Genomic DNA, 16,891 nt, shown 5'->3' with positions numbered 1-16,891 from the left:
GGGTAGAAAATGAAGCGTCACACAAAAGGCCTTCCGTTTCAATGCAATCACATTTATTGGCTTTTTTTTTCTATGCACAGTTACTAAGCAGCCTGATGAGCTGTTAAAATGAATTAGATATAGAATAATGGAATTTTCACAATGTTGTAACCCCTTCCCAAGAAAATAAATACAAGACTGAAGGTGGTGCACAGCTCCAAAATATACAAAGTCTTGGAAATAATCATGTAAACTTTGGGGGGAAAAAAAAAAAAAACCTTTTTTGTTTTTATTAATTTTATTGATTTATTTTACAAAAGAAAGAATTTGAAACATTTTTTTCTTTAAAAACTTATTTACAGGTTTATACAAAAATACAAAAGTGATTCAAATCTGTTAAGTCCTACCTAGTTTTAAACATGGAGCCTCTTTTAAATAGATATAGTTACACTGTGTCTGTATTTTTCTGTTCTCTGTCAACATATTTTAAAGTCTGTTTAGTGTTATTCCATACTGTACACCTTTGAGAAAAAATGATCCAGTGGTTTTTGTCACACTTCCCTTTAGGGCAAAATTGCGTGCAGATGTTTGCAAACATGTTGGGACAAAAACTCTATATAGAGCTTTATTTTGTTATATTCCCAAACTATTAAGGACCGGGGTTTGAGAGGGTTAAACTAGAGTCTACATGGCAACCTCGTAGTTTTTCCTCTCTAATCAAATTGTGTCTGTCAATCATCTATCCACTGCTTTCACAAATAAAGGAAACAGTCTTAAAAAATCCTCTATAGCATCACTGTCAGGTACAGTACGGAAAAATCCCACTAAACAAATTGTCAAATACTTTGGGTATTTTTAAACTTTCAAATGGTATTTCACAGTCACATTGCGATTTTCATGTAATACTGTATCAACCTTAATGATTAATGTATTTTAATCATTCAGTAACAATGTTTTCAAATCAAAATACACTGCTGTAAGTCAAAAGTAAAGACAATGACCTTTTCATCAGATCAAACTAGTTTTTAGCTATATGAAATGATATTTTCTCCATTTCTGTATTGTTGTTTTTTTTGTACATTTTATCCAAAGTGGCTTGTCCAGATATGCACTTTAAAGTGAATCAGCTGTTTCTCCTGGAAAATATTTCTCTCACTCCCAACTTCCGCAGCTCCAGCAAGACTAGGACCCAGCACCAAAAGTGTTCAGATTCTCCATCCCAACAGATTCTATATCATTTTCTTTACAGTCTCTTATACGTATGATTGTCCAGTGAGTAGATATACAGTACAAGATAAACCCCTGTTTGTGATCACGACTATACAGAACAGAATTAGCCAGACAGTTTGTACATCTATAGAACACACTATTGAACTTGACATTTGAACGGAAAATACAAAATCTTTTTCTCGTGGTATGGAGACATCCCTTAGATAAAAATAATGATATGGTGATGTCGTTTTCTTTTCTTCTGCCTTTTTTTTTCTTCACTTATTGCATGCGATAAAAAACACAACAAATAAAACAATGAACAGGAACAAGTGCGCGTCAGCAATATGGGTATGATGAATGTAAAATTCTAATAATCATTTCACAGCTTTTTACTCTCTCCATCTTACACAGTGTCAGTTCTGCAATTCAGATTCGCTGAGTATCAAACAGTTGTGTTTTTGTTATCTATCTATCTATCTATCTATCTATCTATCTATCTATCTATAGCATTTACAATAAAACAGTAATATGCTTGCTGAGGTATTCACAGAATACAGTGAATGGTTTCTACTTAAGTACGGTCTCTGAATGTAAGAAGTACAGTATATGTGTTGTGTTTGCTGTGGTAGGCAGGTGAGAGTTCAAACTTGCTTCTGTCACACACTGGATACTCTACACGTGTAACATTTATTGGAAGGATGAGATTGATTTGAATACTCTAACCCTGGTGTTGGATAGAAAAGGCTGCCACAGTGCAATGGATGCATTGCTGACATATATTGGTGGTATGTAGTCCTTTCCTCCTCTTGTCTCCTCTCTTTCACACTTTGTGAAATGCAGTTTGGAGGGTAAGACAAAATGGTGTACACCAGCCACTGGGTTGAGCTTTCACCTGTCTAATGCTACTGGGTCAGTGCAAATGAAGGAGAGGCAACAAGGAGAGGAGAACAGTGTACATTGTTATACATTGTCATGTGTGTTGTTAGTATCAGTGAGACCTGTTCTTCTTTGCTACACTCAGGTTGATTCCCTATAAAATTTTCTGCTCGTTGTTTTATAGATATGACTTTTTATATTCAGTACAAATATACATATGCAATTTCATTATAAGATATATTTTTATTTTCAAGGAATATTCTTGAAGAATCATGAAGTGCAAAAATGAGGTTGGTTCTTGGAAACCTTTCCAAATTAACCTCTTGTCAAACCGATTGGGGACCCTCTAAAGCATTTTCACCGTCTGCACTCAATGGTATCTTTAAAACTGCTTTGAAATGCACCTTTTCCACTTCAAGTCAGCACAGCAAGACTGGCCAGCAGTTGGAAAGCTAAATCAGTCTTAACATACTAGATTTCAAGATTGGGTCTAAATAAGTATGTGATTGAATTCTGGTGGAACATGGCGCAGGTCCATGTATATGGACAGGGACTTATAAATGCCCTGTTCAATACAACCACCTCTAGTAGAGAAAGGCCACTGTGCGATTGTCCAAAATTAGCCTGTATCTTTGACAAATGGGCCCCATCTAGGCGCAAGCCCTTGCTCCTTCTTGTTAGACACTCAAATCCAAGACAAATTAATTTAGATCACTGGCAAATGTCACTAAAACCTTTCACAGTGAAAGACTAATTATTTTTATAATACAAAGGAACCACAAAAATGTCGACAGAAACCTGGATCCAGGGGATGTTTCCATATAGGGTCATGCAACATGGTGAAACTTTATCATCATGTTCTGAGGCGCAGTTTTACAAAAATACATGCATTATGTTATCTTTTTGGATATAATTAATGTGAAGAAATATATGATTGGCTCTCTGTGATATATTTTCTATGCCAGGTCTGCAGATGGAAATATAATAGGTAAGTTGGTGCTGTGTTGTTAGTAACGTCCACCACTAAACAACCATTGCTTGTTGGCAGGAATATTGAGTATGGACTCTGGGAAGTCTGGCCAATGCCAAGTTTAAATAATATTAAATTTCATAAGAATTTTTCATTTCAAAAGGAAAGCAGTTACTCAGCGACACACACACACACACACACACACACACACACCATTCAAAACACAAGAAGTAGAAATATCAGTGGATGTTACATGTGCTTGTTCATGCACACGCACGTTGTCATACTCCACACAATTTCTTTTCTTATCACAATTTACCAAACCTTAGGGACTTTTTAAAATTATTATTGTTTTTTTTTTTTTTTTTTAAAAGACTATTCAATCAAAAAAGGTTCTAAGTCTTGCTCTTTTAACTATGAGGTCTTTTGATAATACAGTATTTCCTCAAAGTTTTCATAATCATCCCTTTATGGTTCAGCATCTCACAACACTCTTGTCTTACACCCTTTAAATAGAATAGTAGATCCAAAATTGAGTGCATTTTAGCAACAGTCAGATTATGTGTGTCTATTGGCCTGGTTGACACATCTAAGATTATAAAAGTAGAAGGGGCCATTTCAAATGTAGGACACAGCTAAGAATAGAGGACATCTCTCATCAGGTGGTTTTAGGATGATCTGTCATCATGGGGGCTCCCGTCTGAGTTCTCTGTCTCCCCTTCAGAAATGGCTTGCATGGGGGCTGTGTAGAGTCGACTGCGTGTACTGTAGCGACTGCTGTTGGCTACAGGGGGGATCCGAGAACGTCCCTGTCGAGATGCAGCTGACATAGGCAGGTTTTTGGGGGTAAAACTCTCAGAGTTGGCCCTGGGAAAAAGACCTGGTATTTGGATTGGGTCCAGGCCAGAAATGGGTGGCTCTTGAAGTGTAGAGAGTGGCTCCTCAGCCTGTCTAATGGGCCCTTCCTGAAGAGGCTCCCCTGGGGTTTTAGGGGTGATAGGGCTCTTCAGAATCTCTGTAGCTGACATGCGATAGCTGGAATCAGATCTGCTACCTTTCTTAAGCAAAAGGAGTTTAAACTCCTCATTGGACGTGCTGGATTTCTTGGCGCTGCGGTAGATTGGCACAGGAGCTCGTTGTGACCCAGCAGCAGTGGGTAAGGTGGCTGGGATGTTGAGAGGAGGCGCTGGCGGGATAATGACTGTGGAGACAGGAGCCACTGGTGGTACAGGACAGAGACGAGACTTCATGTTTAAGTCTCCTGAATCTTTACGGCCCAGGACCTTTCTCTTGGATCTGAATGAGGAAGTAGACAGTGGATGAATACATACAATTTTGGATAGGCAAACTAAGATTAGATAAAGATTTAAGTAGCTGAGGAAGAGAAGTTGCTGCGGGATCACCACTAAAATCTAAGAAATAAATAGATGCACATGTACATGCAGTGCATAGATGCTGTAGACAGTCAAACATTCAAACATTTACCTGTGTATCATGGCAAACAGGTCCTCGGTTGTACGGGTCTTGTTGGGTGATGTGATGATAATGTCATCATCCACTTTGGTGTCATCCGTCAGGGGGGAGAGTGAATTATCACTGGGTGTGGAATCTGTAGCACACAACATCCCTATCACATGTCATCTGGTTGTCTGGTCATTTAGTATACAATTGGTGAAATAACCATCCTGTAAATTTTAGTGGTACTGCATGATTAATCATCTATTGTAGCAACAGTTGGCTCTATTCTTACATAAATAAATAGTAGTATTTTCTGTGTTATTTTCTGTAATCTCTCCTGAAGAGTTGGCTATTACCTCTGCTAATTTAATTCAGTTTAAAAGCTTACCTTTACTGAAGTAATCTTCAGTGTCAGGAGTGGTGGAGTCATCTTTGCTCTCCTGTGGCTGCTGCTGCTGCTGATGGGCACTTCTGGTAGCACCTGATGTCACTTCCTCCTCGTCTTCCTGATCTTCTTGTCCACCTTTCCTTGCATCGCTGATTAGGTAAGGATGCGATGTCTCCATTGTGGTACCAGGCACTTTGACTGGACTAGCCCAGGGCCCTGAGTCTAAGTGGGATCCCCCAGCAAACTCATACGCTGGGGGTGGAGGGTGGTCCGATCGCATGCCTCCTCTGGAACATGCAGCCCTTGGTGGCTCTTTCACCTGTTCCTCCTCTTCCTCGTCATCGTCATCATCATCATCATCATCATCCTGGGAGAACGAACGCTCCCCCAAAACCCTAAACTCAGGATGTGCATGAGCTGAGTGCGGGAGGCCTCTGAACTCTGTGTGCGAGTGGATATGTGTGTGTAGATCCACAGGCGAAGGGTGGGGAGCACGAGGCACAGGCCGATGCAAGGGTGAGCTGTCTTCTTCTGATGATGGGTCCATCCGGGTTCTAAAGCCTGTCATTGCCCAGAAGGTTCCAGGTCCATAGCGGTCCTGTCTGAGTAGCAGGCTTTCATAGGATGGAGGCCCATCAGGGTGGCGACCAGGGGGAGGTGGTTGCACGTGTTCAGGGGAGGAGGTGTGGTCATGACATGGAGGTCTGGGAGGTGGTCTACGAGGAGGGAGAGGCCTAGTGTTGATAGGCGGTGGAGCCAGAGTAGAAACACTCGGAGGACATTTGGGTCTTGTAGCAGTCTCTGCTCCACTTGCTGTTTCCTGATCTGTGGTGGTAGCACTATCTGTAGATTTGCTAACAGAATGGAGCTGTACTGAACGAAGAGCAGATGGAGTTATCACCAATAGGTTGGAGCTGGGAATTGTTGGAGCAGTGTTTGAACTTGGTGGTGGGTTAGTATTTGATGCCTCAGGGACCAACAACTTTGTTCCAGTGGTTAAAACACTTGCAACCCTGTGTTTGCTGTGGTGGAGTGTGTGCATGTGGTGCGTCCGGTGGGATAGTGTGTGTCTGACATAACCACCATGGAGAACATTAAGATCAAGTTGAGAAGGTGGAGGTGGGAAGTCTGGGTCTCTTTTATAGCCAGAAGAAATGGAAGCTCCATCTCTGGAGAAGTGCTGCAGGGAAGAGAGAGAAGACTTCCTCTCGGGCACTTTTGGCTTTCTCTTTCCAGTTGAGGGAGACAGAGGTCCTGGAAAGAATGCTGCCGAAGATGAGGGCAAGGTTGATGTTGGAGTCTCTGATTGGCTGGAATAGCCACTTGATGGTGATGCCAGGCCAGCAAGTTTCTCAGGTGACCCAAGTTTGAAGTCTCCGGGCGGGAGAGGGGGACTAGCTGCTCTAGTTTCTGAAGCCTGGGCAACGCCCTGGGTTTGGGTTTCCGTAGAGGAGGAAGAGCTGTCTGGTGACTTGATACACTCCATGACTGTAGTGCCTGTGGCTGTGCTTGAATTGGACATGGAGGTGTACTCACCGTTGTTGGACTTCAGCTCAGAGTTGTGAAGCCATAGATCTGCATAGTCAGATTGCACAGCACCTTCATCCTTAAACGAGTGTGTATCTGCAGAGCTGAAGGACATGGGCTCTACTATATCCACGGTTTCACCCAGTCCCATTCCCCAAGTTCCCAAAGGCTCTGCCACTAGACAAGATGTTTGTAATGGTTCTGGAGCACCTCCAAGCTCTAGCTCCAGTTCCAGCTTCATATCTGTGGAAGACAAGGTAAGCTCTTGTTCACTAACCATCTTTGGTTGATCCTGATCTGCCTGTGTGTCCGTTCCAACATCAACACAACTACTGGTGTCCTTCAGTGAAGAGGTCCGTTTGGGTGGTGGAGGTTTGACTTTTGGTTTCCTCAGAGGACGAGAGGTTCTCCCTAGGGTCATAGTGCCTGCTCTGAAATCAGTTGAGGGCTGGGGGTAAACTCCATGGGATAGTGATGCTGCCACAGTGTTGGATTGACCACAGTCAGGTCCTGGGTCTGCATAGTTATACATGTATCCCCTGTAACTCTGATTACACTCACCAAAGTGCACAGAAGAGGAATAGAAACCCTCTGTATCGGATGGGTAATGAGAACCAGGCTCTTTTTCGGTGTTGCTGGTCTTGCTGTCACTGAAACAGGTTTGGTCTTCTAGACCTTGTTTGGATCTGTACTCCTGGGCTAACCCATGACTCTGGCTCAGATTTTGGGTCTGGTCAGGATCATGGTCTGGATCAGTCTGGTCTTGGTCTGCAGGGTATGTCCACTCCCCCTCACTGGCTGTACTGACCCCTGCATCATCAAGCTGGTCTGTAGCTGACGATGTGAACGAGCTTGACCTGTGGCCCTGGCCCTGGGGTCTGAGGTCAGAGTGGTATGAGGGATCCATGGAGAATCCCTCATCAATGGCATTGGGCACAGTGTTGAGTGACAGCTCTGAGTCGCAGTGGGATGAGCCTGTCAGTGGCGGAGAAGAGGGTGGAGGGATGGTTTCAGATGTCTGAGAGGGGCAGGTGGAGCTGGAACCACTCCAGTTACCACTAGACGACTGGTGATCCTCCTTGTGATCCACATGGCTGCCTAAAACTCCAGTTGTAGATACAGAGTGAATAGGGCTGCTGAAAGTATCTGAACTTGATGAGATCTCACAGCTACCCATGTCAGCCTTGCGGGGCAAGCGAGAACGGCCCCTCTCTATCCAACTATGCTCTGGGCTTCCTCCTCCTCCACCCCCTCTGTCTCTTTCCCCAGATCGCTGCAACCTTTTTAGGCTTCCAAGTTGCAGTGGCTCAGGAGCTGCCTGGTCATCTGTGCTCTCTTCCTCATCCTTCATCATCATCATCTTCATTCGCGGACTAGGACCAGGTGGAATAAAGTCCTCTACTTCATATGGTGATAACTCCTCGTCTTCGTCATCATCATCGTAATTGTCATCGTCATCTTCGTCACTGTCCATCAGACGTCCACCCTCTCGCGGTAGGCTACGAGAGCGTAAGCGTCCACCGTGGACTGCAACACTGGTATATGTGGAATCTGACTGGTCACCCAGGGAAGAAATGTTGCCTGTTGAATGGGACAGCGAGGCAGGGATTCCCTGATGGCCACGTTGAGCTCTGATGCGCCTTCTGGAGGGAGCAGCTGTACCTGCAGAGGGAAAGACAGAAGAAAGAAAGGGGAGTAGAAGGAGACATTTCATTAACATGAATGTTGACCATATGGACTATAACAAATTACTGTGAATAAATAATTTGAATTCCAGTTTGATGGATCTTGTTTGAAGATAAAACTACTGATTTGGTATTATTGGCAGCCTTCAGATGGTTGTCCTGTTCAAAATTAGCGATGGCAGCTATCTGAGAAGGATTATCCTACAAAACCATCACAGAAATAACTGCAAAGTCAAATTGTAATTTAATTTAAATCAGGAATGTCTCATTCTCATTCATAGCACAAATATGGGACCCTCACCGACTAAAAGGAACAGAAATAAAGAACCAAATTCACGTCCATTTTCAGAAACTTACATGCTATAAGGAAATCATCTGTCTGGCAGCCAGAGTCACGAGTGTGATGGAGACGACCACTAATTGAGAGGTCTTCATGACAGAGAGAGAGTTGGTGGGGATTGGCATGGACGATCACTGTGCGCTCTCTTGCTACAGGTGATTCATCCGAGTCTGAATGCAAAGAGACAAAGCATGTTGAGTCTCTGAAATATCATACAGACCTTTTCTTCAGAGGATATAAGGAACCAAACATGGTTTCTATGTTGGAAGGGGAACAACAAAACAACAAAGTTTAGGATTTTTTTTTTCTTACCACATACTCTTATTTTTGTAATTTTGGCCTGTACTTCTACATGTAATGGAAACATTTTACACAGTAGCTTTATTGCTGAGAATTGGGACCTCCCTGATTCATAATCAGATTGTAAACAAATCAACAATCCATTTTACTAAAACCACATTATTTGAAAGTGAAACCATCTGAAATACATGACAATTGCCCATTTCATTATTAAACTGTATACATGCGTAACTATATAGGTAAACGCATCAGAGTTGAACCAGGAGATATCTCACAAGTAACTATTACAGTTTGGGTTGGACAGTTTAAAGGACCGCCAAGTGTTTTTGTTTGCATGTGATTGTTGCTGCTCTTTTATCTTAAAACCAATTCATATAACCAACCAATAGTAATTTGCCAAACCTATTATTATTCCCTCTAAATTTTTACCAGTTAGCAGGTGTGCTCTATAACATACCCATGTCGTGTTGTACTCTTTTGGGTATTCCTGTGATAGTCTTCCTCCTTCTCAGCTTCCTTCTCCTCTGAAGAACTGACTGGGAATGGACTAGAGAGCAACGAGCACTTGCTTCCCTGTCAAACCCAACTCCTGCAATAACAACACAGAAGCCATAAGCCACATGCAAATAGAAAGTGAAATATATTTATCTTTACAACAGACTGTTAAATACATTAGAGGTTAACACTGCTTGCTTTGTTTTTTATTAAATAATAATATCATCTTGATACGCATTCCCATATGGTATAGTGGTAGGATTCCTTGATTCCATGCAAGCAGTCTGGGTTTCATTCCTGATATGGCAAAAAGCTGTTGCCTAACAATAATAATGTTCCAGGGTTGATCCTCATTCAGGCCAACCTTGTTCTTTATTATTTTTTTGTTTGTTTTTCTTCTTTGACTTACCTGTGACATTGATGGGGATGATGCAGGAGGAGATGGCATGAGAATCGGCAGTTGTCTTCTGATCCGATGGTGGGACATTTTCCTTGGACCAGTTAGTTTGTTTATCCTGGGTCGAGGGGGCATTGGGGGCTGAGGCCTTGGCTCTGTGGCCTCCCAGGGCCTCACCACATTCACCTTCCCCTGTCGAGGTAGCCTGGAAGAAACAGATAGGTGCTGATACAATCCTATAGTTTTAATAACGCAATAATAGCTACCTTTGTTGTACAGGCTAAAAGGAATTATTTACAATGAAGCATGTATCAGCCACAGTTTTACCATTTTTCAGTAGATGTAATGTAATGACAAAAATAATATCAAAGGTAAACTAGAGTGAACTATTAGACAAATAATGTGACTAGAGGATAAACAGAAAGTTAACAACACAAATGCTTGATACCTTTCTACTCCATGGAATGAAGATGCAACTCTCAAAAGATTGAAGTGAGTAAAAGCACTCAAACTATGAACACAAAATACAACAAAAAACAAAAGAACAGATGATATGACATGACAACAACAGGTGAAATCATTTGAAATAAAAACATTAAGGGAAAGCCAAAAGGTGAAAGATGAATGAGACAGACTGCATTGTTTTATATTTTTTTGTCTTTCAATAACTACATTCAGGAAAACCTGAGTTAAAATTCATCACAGTAGAAGTCCAATATAGTTCATCATTTAAACATCTTTCTTACCTTTCTTTGGATCGTTTGAATATCTGCTTCTCTGCCTGGCCTCTCCTGTGACAGCAAGAAAACGCACACATACATTGCACTGTGTATAAACACAGGTATTTTTACATATTTACTGACCACGTGTCAGTACGTTTTCTTACTTTTCTCTGAATGGTCTGGATCTCTGTTTCTCTCACTGCCCTCTCCTTCAAGAGATTCAAAGAGAAATTGAGATTAGTGTGCTAAAAAAGACACAAAATATACCCATAATGTATACCAATATATAGCAACTGGTACCAGTGCAACCACATAATAAAAACAATGTTTATATTGGAAGCTAATGTATTACTGTAGTGCAATGTTACATGAAACTCCACACACACAGCAGTAACTGTACACACAAATCATTAACGGACATAAACACACAGACAAATATCTGTTTACCTTCCTGGGTTGATAGTCTAACTCTCGCTCCCTCTCTGCTCTCTCTTGCTGCATGGCAACATCAGAATGAGATATTGTATTATTTTATTGTAACACATGTTTAATAATAACCAAAGGTGTCAATAAGCACAAAAAAATATGAAAAGAAAAATGAATAAGAAAAATGGCGAATGAGTTCCCTTGATGTTCTATGTGAATGTTTTCCTCACTATCCCAGACCTCTCAGTATGTACAAGGCAAGTCCCGTAACATGAGTCCAGAATTTATTGGCTTACAAATGAATACAATCACATAATCTTAGTTCCTGCCATTTAAAGTAATCAATTTCTGGATAACTGCCCCCTGGTTGATTTTATTGGTAGATATATTATATTTTCACTTGTGCACAGTGTGTCGTCCTCACCGCTCGCGCCAGGCGACTCCTCTGTTGCCGGCGGATGGAGTGTGGCGAAGGGAAGGTGGGCATTGGGGGTGCCACTGAGATAGAGATGGTCACCCTGTTTCTCTCCCGACTCGTGGAGCGGTGGCACTGTTGTTCATCTGTTAAACCCAAACACCCACATATAAAAACTCTACAATCCGTGTAAATTGTACACACACAATTGTAATGCGGCTGTGCAGTCTGGATCAGCCTCTCTCACCTCGGTGCAGGGCTCTGAGGCTGAGCTGGGCATTTCTGTGCAGCTCTTCCAGACATGGTGGTCGGGTACACGGATGAAACACGTTGTGTTGCTGGTGCCATGGAGCCTGATAGTGAAGCGACAGCTTGCTCTCTATATCCAGGTTGGACACCGCTAAAAAGTGAGACAGAACATGTTAAATCTTTGTAAACTACAAGTTATCACCATCAGACACATACAAAAAATCCAGTCAACACATGAAAGCAGCACATGAAACAAAGAAAAGTAAAGAAAATATTACAAGCTGATACACAAAAAACTATACAGAAGGTTTGATGTAAGGCACATCACAATCCTCTGTCAATACTATGCATTAAAACAAGACCAAGATACACCAGCAGGTGGCAGCTAAACACATCTCACCACTGCAACTCAGAATGCATCAACAGACCACTGGCCATTTCTCAGTCGTCTGTGCTACCACAGTATATTATTATCAGAAAACACGACCTGTCATCATGAATAATGTACAACCGAGAACCTCTAACTTTCATTTTCAAATATTAAAACGTTTGATTTCCAGACGAAAAGAGAGAGAAGGACTGTGATTATCCATCTCTCTTATCTGCTCTCAGAGCCCCCTTTAGCTTTATTATGAATCCTATTTCCCCTCGTTTAACTCAGAATTCAAAATGCAATTGTGTCCTTGAAAGCCACACAGTACATCAGTAGCCAGGCAACCTTTCATTGCTCATCAAGGCTCGTATTTGCCTGCAATTAAATCAGTGAGCTCACATCAGCAGCATTTGGCCAAGGTTAAAGAAGCACAGCAGACCAGCTTATTCACACTAAACAAACAGTTTCATGGCTTTCTGCCCCAAAGACTGTGTAATACAGATAAAGTTATTTTTCTTGATTTGCATGTTACACCTTGTGTCTTTAACATTCATGAAGATAATGATTAGAAAATACAACTGCAGCTGAACAAACTCACTAGACATATGAAATTATATCTATTGTCCATAGAGGTGCAACAGTAATAAGACAAATTGAAATTAACTTAAGATGAATTCGTCACTTTGAGCATTATTTTTCTCTCACTAAATGATGGGCCGTTCAAGGAAATTCTGAGAGATCCTTGTGCTAGTTGTATAGAGTTAGACTAAAGTGACAGATCTGCAAAATTCCCCAAAAGCATGCTTTGAATATTGTATGTTATTCTTGGTTGTGAGTGGTAATTACCATCAGTGGCGGGAAAAAGGAGGACAGAGAAGTAGCATATCGGAACCAGGCTGGAACAAAGGTGTTTCTTTGAAAACAGTTTGTAGGTGCTGACCTAGTTGTTGTGACACAGTTAAATTAGCAGATTTGTTACTTTGGCTTCACTGGTTTCCTTGATCTTCTCATCATCCTTTCCTTCTCTTCCTCTCTTCTTGCCCTTGCTACAGTGTGAAGGTATCTTCTCATCATTATTATTGTAGAGCTAAGACTGCATTACTCAGTTAAATGTTCCCTCCTAAGAGTCATACAAAGGATTTTTTTTTTTAATTAAACGTCTCCTCTTGACATCTTTAAAAATTATGAAACCACACTTTTTTTCTCTCACCAAAAGATTCAGTTAGTCTGATCTTAAAAGCACATCTCCTGCTTCAGAAAACCCAGACAAATTTAACTGCAGGACACAAAAAATCTTTTATACTTCACTAAAAAGTCTCTTCTGTGTGCTGGAGATTTCATGTTTCCACATTTCACTTTACTGGACCACAGTTGGCTCCAAAAACGTGATGTCACAAAATCATGCTTGTATATAGACCCCTTAAACTTTGGCCCTTCAAATAGATGGAGATGACTTAAAAACAGCCTTCTAGTGTCAAAGTTCATATGTAAATCAATCTGCACAATGAAGCTCAAACATCCAAGGGAAGCAGACTATAAGCAAAGCAAAATTTTGGGAACATGCACCCATAAAATCTAGAAATATTATAGAATACCAGCATAGGTAACAAAAATTTCTATTAGACGTAAATTTAGGTCCATTGACAGGCTGCAGCAGCAACTTAACTGATCAAACATGTAAGAGAAATCAGTATTTAGCGTCGGACTGGTGTGAGTGTATTAGTGTTTCCCTCTTGAACACTGGGTTCTATACGTTGCCAACCTTCCCTTGGGCTACAACTCACATAGACCTTAAAGGACTCAGAAACACTCATGAACAATGCAGTGCTGGATTCAAAGTTGATTATGATATCTCAAAGAATCCACTCGAAATACAAATAATTTCCCCGAATAAATTATTAGTAACACAAAATCTACATTTCTGTATTCAGCATCTTTTAGAGTTTCACCTCTCTTCCCTACCTGCATTGTCCTGCTCCTGCCCCGCTTTTGCTGTCCTGCACCTCTTCTTGCCCATCTGCATTCGCTTGTAATGAAGCTTACGCTGGGAGTTACCCATCGCTATAACATCCAGGACCATTCAAGACATGGCTGAGCACACATACATACTCCTCTAACGCACATTCTGTTTCACTCGCTCTCTTTCGGTCTCTTTTACCCGTCACCCCTCTACTTCTCACTGTATTCCTCCATCTCTGTTCCCCTCATCCTGAAATCTGCAGGTGCAGTGTCAGCAAATTGCAGTGTCATCATCAGGACTTGCATGCCAACAGCACCAAGAGAGGAGAGGAGAGGAGGTACAGTAAAAAAGAAGGTAGAAAACACTATGTGATAAAGAAATGCAGTGCAATACAGAAAATAGAGTAATGCAGCAATGTACAGGTGCTCTAAAACATTAGCTCAAAGATTACACAGAAGCTATGCAAATATTTATGGTTAAGTTGTGAACTTTGATGCTATTTATGTGCTGAAAAATGTTAAAGGCGAGAATCTAATAAGAAAGAAGCACTTTATGTTAATAACAGATGGCTCCACGAGGAATAACCTTCTTTATTTTAAACAAAAAAGGTTTAAGAGTCGAACCAAACATTGAGATAAATTCTTGTAGACAGAAAAGAGGAAGAATAGAGACATCAACACAACAGCTGAGGAGTATAAATGAGAGGAGAAACGGTGAATGTAAATGGATATATCAACAGCTAATAGGCTGTTGTGCCCTCTGTGAATCATCACTTAGAAGTTTACAGGCACATGCTTGTAGTGAAGGGTTTAAAGGTGCCAATATACTCCAACCAAAGTGTTTATTAAATGGTCAAGCAGCTTTAGAAACCCCCTCAGCCCACACCTTTCTGATGTTAGACTGGGGGATGATGATGAGGGTGGCTGTGTCTGTAACTATCAAAAACTGACATTCTTGCCCGTTTTACACTGTGATCGGCCAGGTGTCTGGATGTGAAAAAAAGGGCAGTGTTTGAACTTCTTCTTTACAGTTAGAGTGCAACTCCATGACCATCTTCAAGGAGAGACTTGAAATAAACACAGTTTTCTACATATTTAAACTTAAATTTCTCTATGACAGCCGGCCTTTTCACGCTGCCTTCAATTGTGGATGTTTGAAACCACTATAAATTTTGCCTTCTGATATTATCGGACAACAAACTACTTCATGTATTGCATACGTCAAGTATACAGGCAGGAAAGTGTGTTCAAACGATCAAGTGGTCTCACTACTACTACTTGCCAGAGTCCTGGAAACAAGAAGAACTCAAAAAGTGTATCAAATGAGGCAAAAATTAACCCAAGTGCTGCTTAACTGAAGCAGATTCTCACCCCACATCAGCTACAAGTGTAAACTTAGTCCTTCAGTGCCAGAACACAACCTAACGAGCTGACAAAGGCAATCAGGCTGACTTATCTGACTATCTGAAGAACAGCAGCTCCAAGGACTTTTGTGTTGAAATGCTGCTTTTACCCTATGTTGTTTGGGAATCTTTTAAGGACATCGCTATTGCAAGTTTTCAATGCATGCCCAACTGGCAGGAGGACTGGTGGCAGAATTAGTAGCTAGGAAGTAGGAGGGCTTGCCTCCAAAGGGCTTCTATGGAAGAGGACATTTATGCTACTCTACTTGCTCTTGAAAATAGAGGGATAGGCTGACTGTAGACAAGAGGTTTCAAGAAGATTTAGCATAGATCTCTAGCCTTTACGAGCTGCTGAAATGCTGCTTTAATGTCGATAAATCTCACCCTGGATACACAATAGCATGGGGAATCTTATTTGCAGCAGATGCCTTCATATAGACTTGACAGTGGTCAGTCAGTCACCAGGAGAAAGCCTGGTGGGGCAAAATTTGTGTAATTTTATATGGCATAGTGTCAGGAGAGCCATCTCAACTAACAACTGTCAATGCCAGACTTTAAATGTGTGAAGTACATACAGTGAGTTATTGCTTAAAATGTAAAAGTATTTTTTATGGTGCCACTTCAGTTTCATCTGGCTAATGGTTCTAATTTTCATTACCTAAGAGTGGATGAGTTTTTTTAATCATATCTGGGAGGCTTGGCTGATGTGAGCTTTATGGTTTCCACAAGCATTTAGGGAAGTAGAAGAGAAAGGATACAGGGACAGAGAACAAGAACTGTAATACATACATACATTGAAAAAACAATAACTTTGCTTATTTATGGTGTGAGATGTAGTAGCAAACCACAGCAACTGAGCAAACAGGACACACTATATTGTAAAAAAATAAATTAAATAAAAACATGAAAACCAGACAATCATTCATGACGTGCAATGAGAGCACGGACACGTGTCACTGCTTTAGTATAGCTCTTTCTCTTTCTGGTACAGCTATATGATTTTGAATCACTCTCTCCGTCTCCAGTCCAGATGTGAGTGAATGTAAGTCATTAGTGTAGAATGTATTAGGGTGTATCTGGGTCAGGCAGCACACTCCCTATGGCAGTAGCTGCAGAATCTTGTCATAGTAGACAGCTGTTATATAAGAAACACTAGCTGGCCAGTTTCTGCAGTGGAAAAACTGTGCACTGTTAGCACTGTAAGTGGGCCTACAACGGCTCAGCAGTCACACCATGTACCACCTCAACACTTTCATTTTCAGGAATAATTGTTTTACATTGACTTCCCACTGGCAGAATACAACATAGTAACATAAGTGACTAGCATGTTAAATCTTTAAACATAGCTGCCGCCCTTAACCTAGCTTTAGAGTCCGTGTAAAGGCAATTCCATGTTTTCTTTCAAAACACAATAAATATGTTGGAAAATAGTTGCTGAAAACACATGAAAAGATGATGCATGTACTGAATGTGGAGTTAAAGGTTCAAACAGTTTTTCACCAGTTTTTAGTCCTGGATTTTTTGGGCGGTCCTAAAAGGAGACCGCGTGATGTCACGCGGTGACCACCCAGCCCCCCTTAGCGCAACGGTATAAAAGCCGCAACACCCCCGCCCATCATTTTTGAATTGCAACACTGACGTACAGAAAGACCGAGATTCAGCTCGCCCAGAGTGGTTCAGTGGACACGCCCCCACAGTCCTGGAGCTGAGTACTGTC

At 41.3% G+C, this 16,891-nt stretch overlaps 1 protein-coding gene across 2 annotated transcripts in view; it reads right to left on the bottom strand.

The window, feature by feature from the left end:
- Window positions 1–320: 320 nt before the first annotated feature.
- Window positions 321–16,891, bottom strand: part of nhsb (Nance-Horan syndrome b (congenital cataracts and dental anomalies)) — a 49,344-nt gene continuing 32,773 nt past the window's right edge. Inside the window, exons 2-12 of one of the 2 annotated variants that reach the window (XM_027281610.1) lie at window positions 11,438–11,590; window positions 11,200–11,336; window positions 10,797–10,844; window positions 10,514–10,558; window positions 10,374–10,418; window positions 9,640–9,832; window positions 9,193–9,324; window positions 8,453–8,605; window positions 4,884–8,072; window positions 4,523–4,664; window positions 321–4,333 (exon numbers count right to left, since the gene is read on the bottom strand). In XM_027281610.1, the coding sequence (XP_027137411.1) occupies window positions 3,706–4,333; window positions 4,523–4,664; window positions 4,884–8,072; window positions 8,453–8,605; window positions 9,193–9,324; window positions 9,640–9,832; window positions 10,374–10,418; window positions 10,514–10,558; window positions 10,797–10,844; window positions 11,200–11,336; window positions 11,438–11,590 (4,865 nt within the window). In that variant the 3' untranslated portion in view covers window positions 321–3,705. The remainder of the gene's footprint in view (window positions 4,334–4,522; window positions 4,665–4,883; window positions 8,073–8,452; window positions 8,606–9,192; window positions 9,325–9,639; window positions 9,833–10,373; window positions 10,419–10,513; window positions 10,559–10,796; window positions 10,845–11,199; window positions 11,337–11,437; window positions 11,591–16,891) is intronic. The other variant, XM_027281611.1, reaches the window with a different exon arrangement.

The sequence above is a fragment of the Larimichthys crocea genome, chromosome VIII (genome assembly GCF_000972845.2).
Source record: "Larimichthys crocea isolate SSNF chromosome VIII, L_crocea_2.0, whole genome shotgun sequence".
NCBI lineage: Eukaryota > Metazoa > Chordata > Actinopteri > Sciaenidae > Larimichthys > Larimichthys crocea.
Note: the sequence above shows the minus strand (reverse complement) of the source record. Positions and strands in the feature narration are given on the sequence as shown.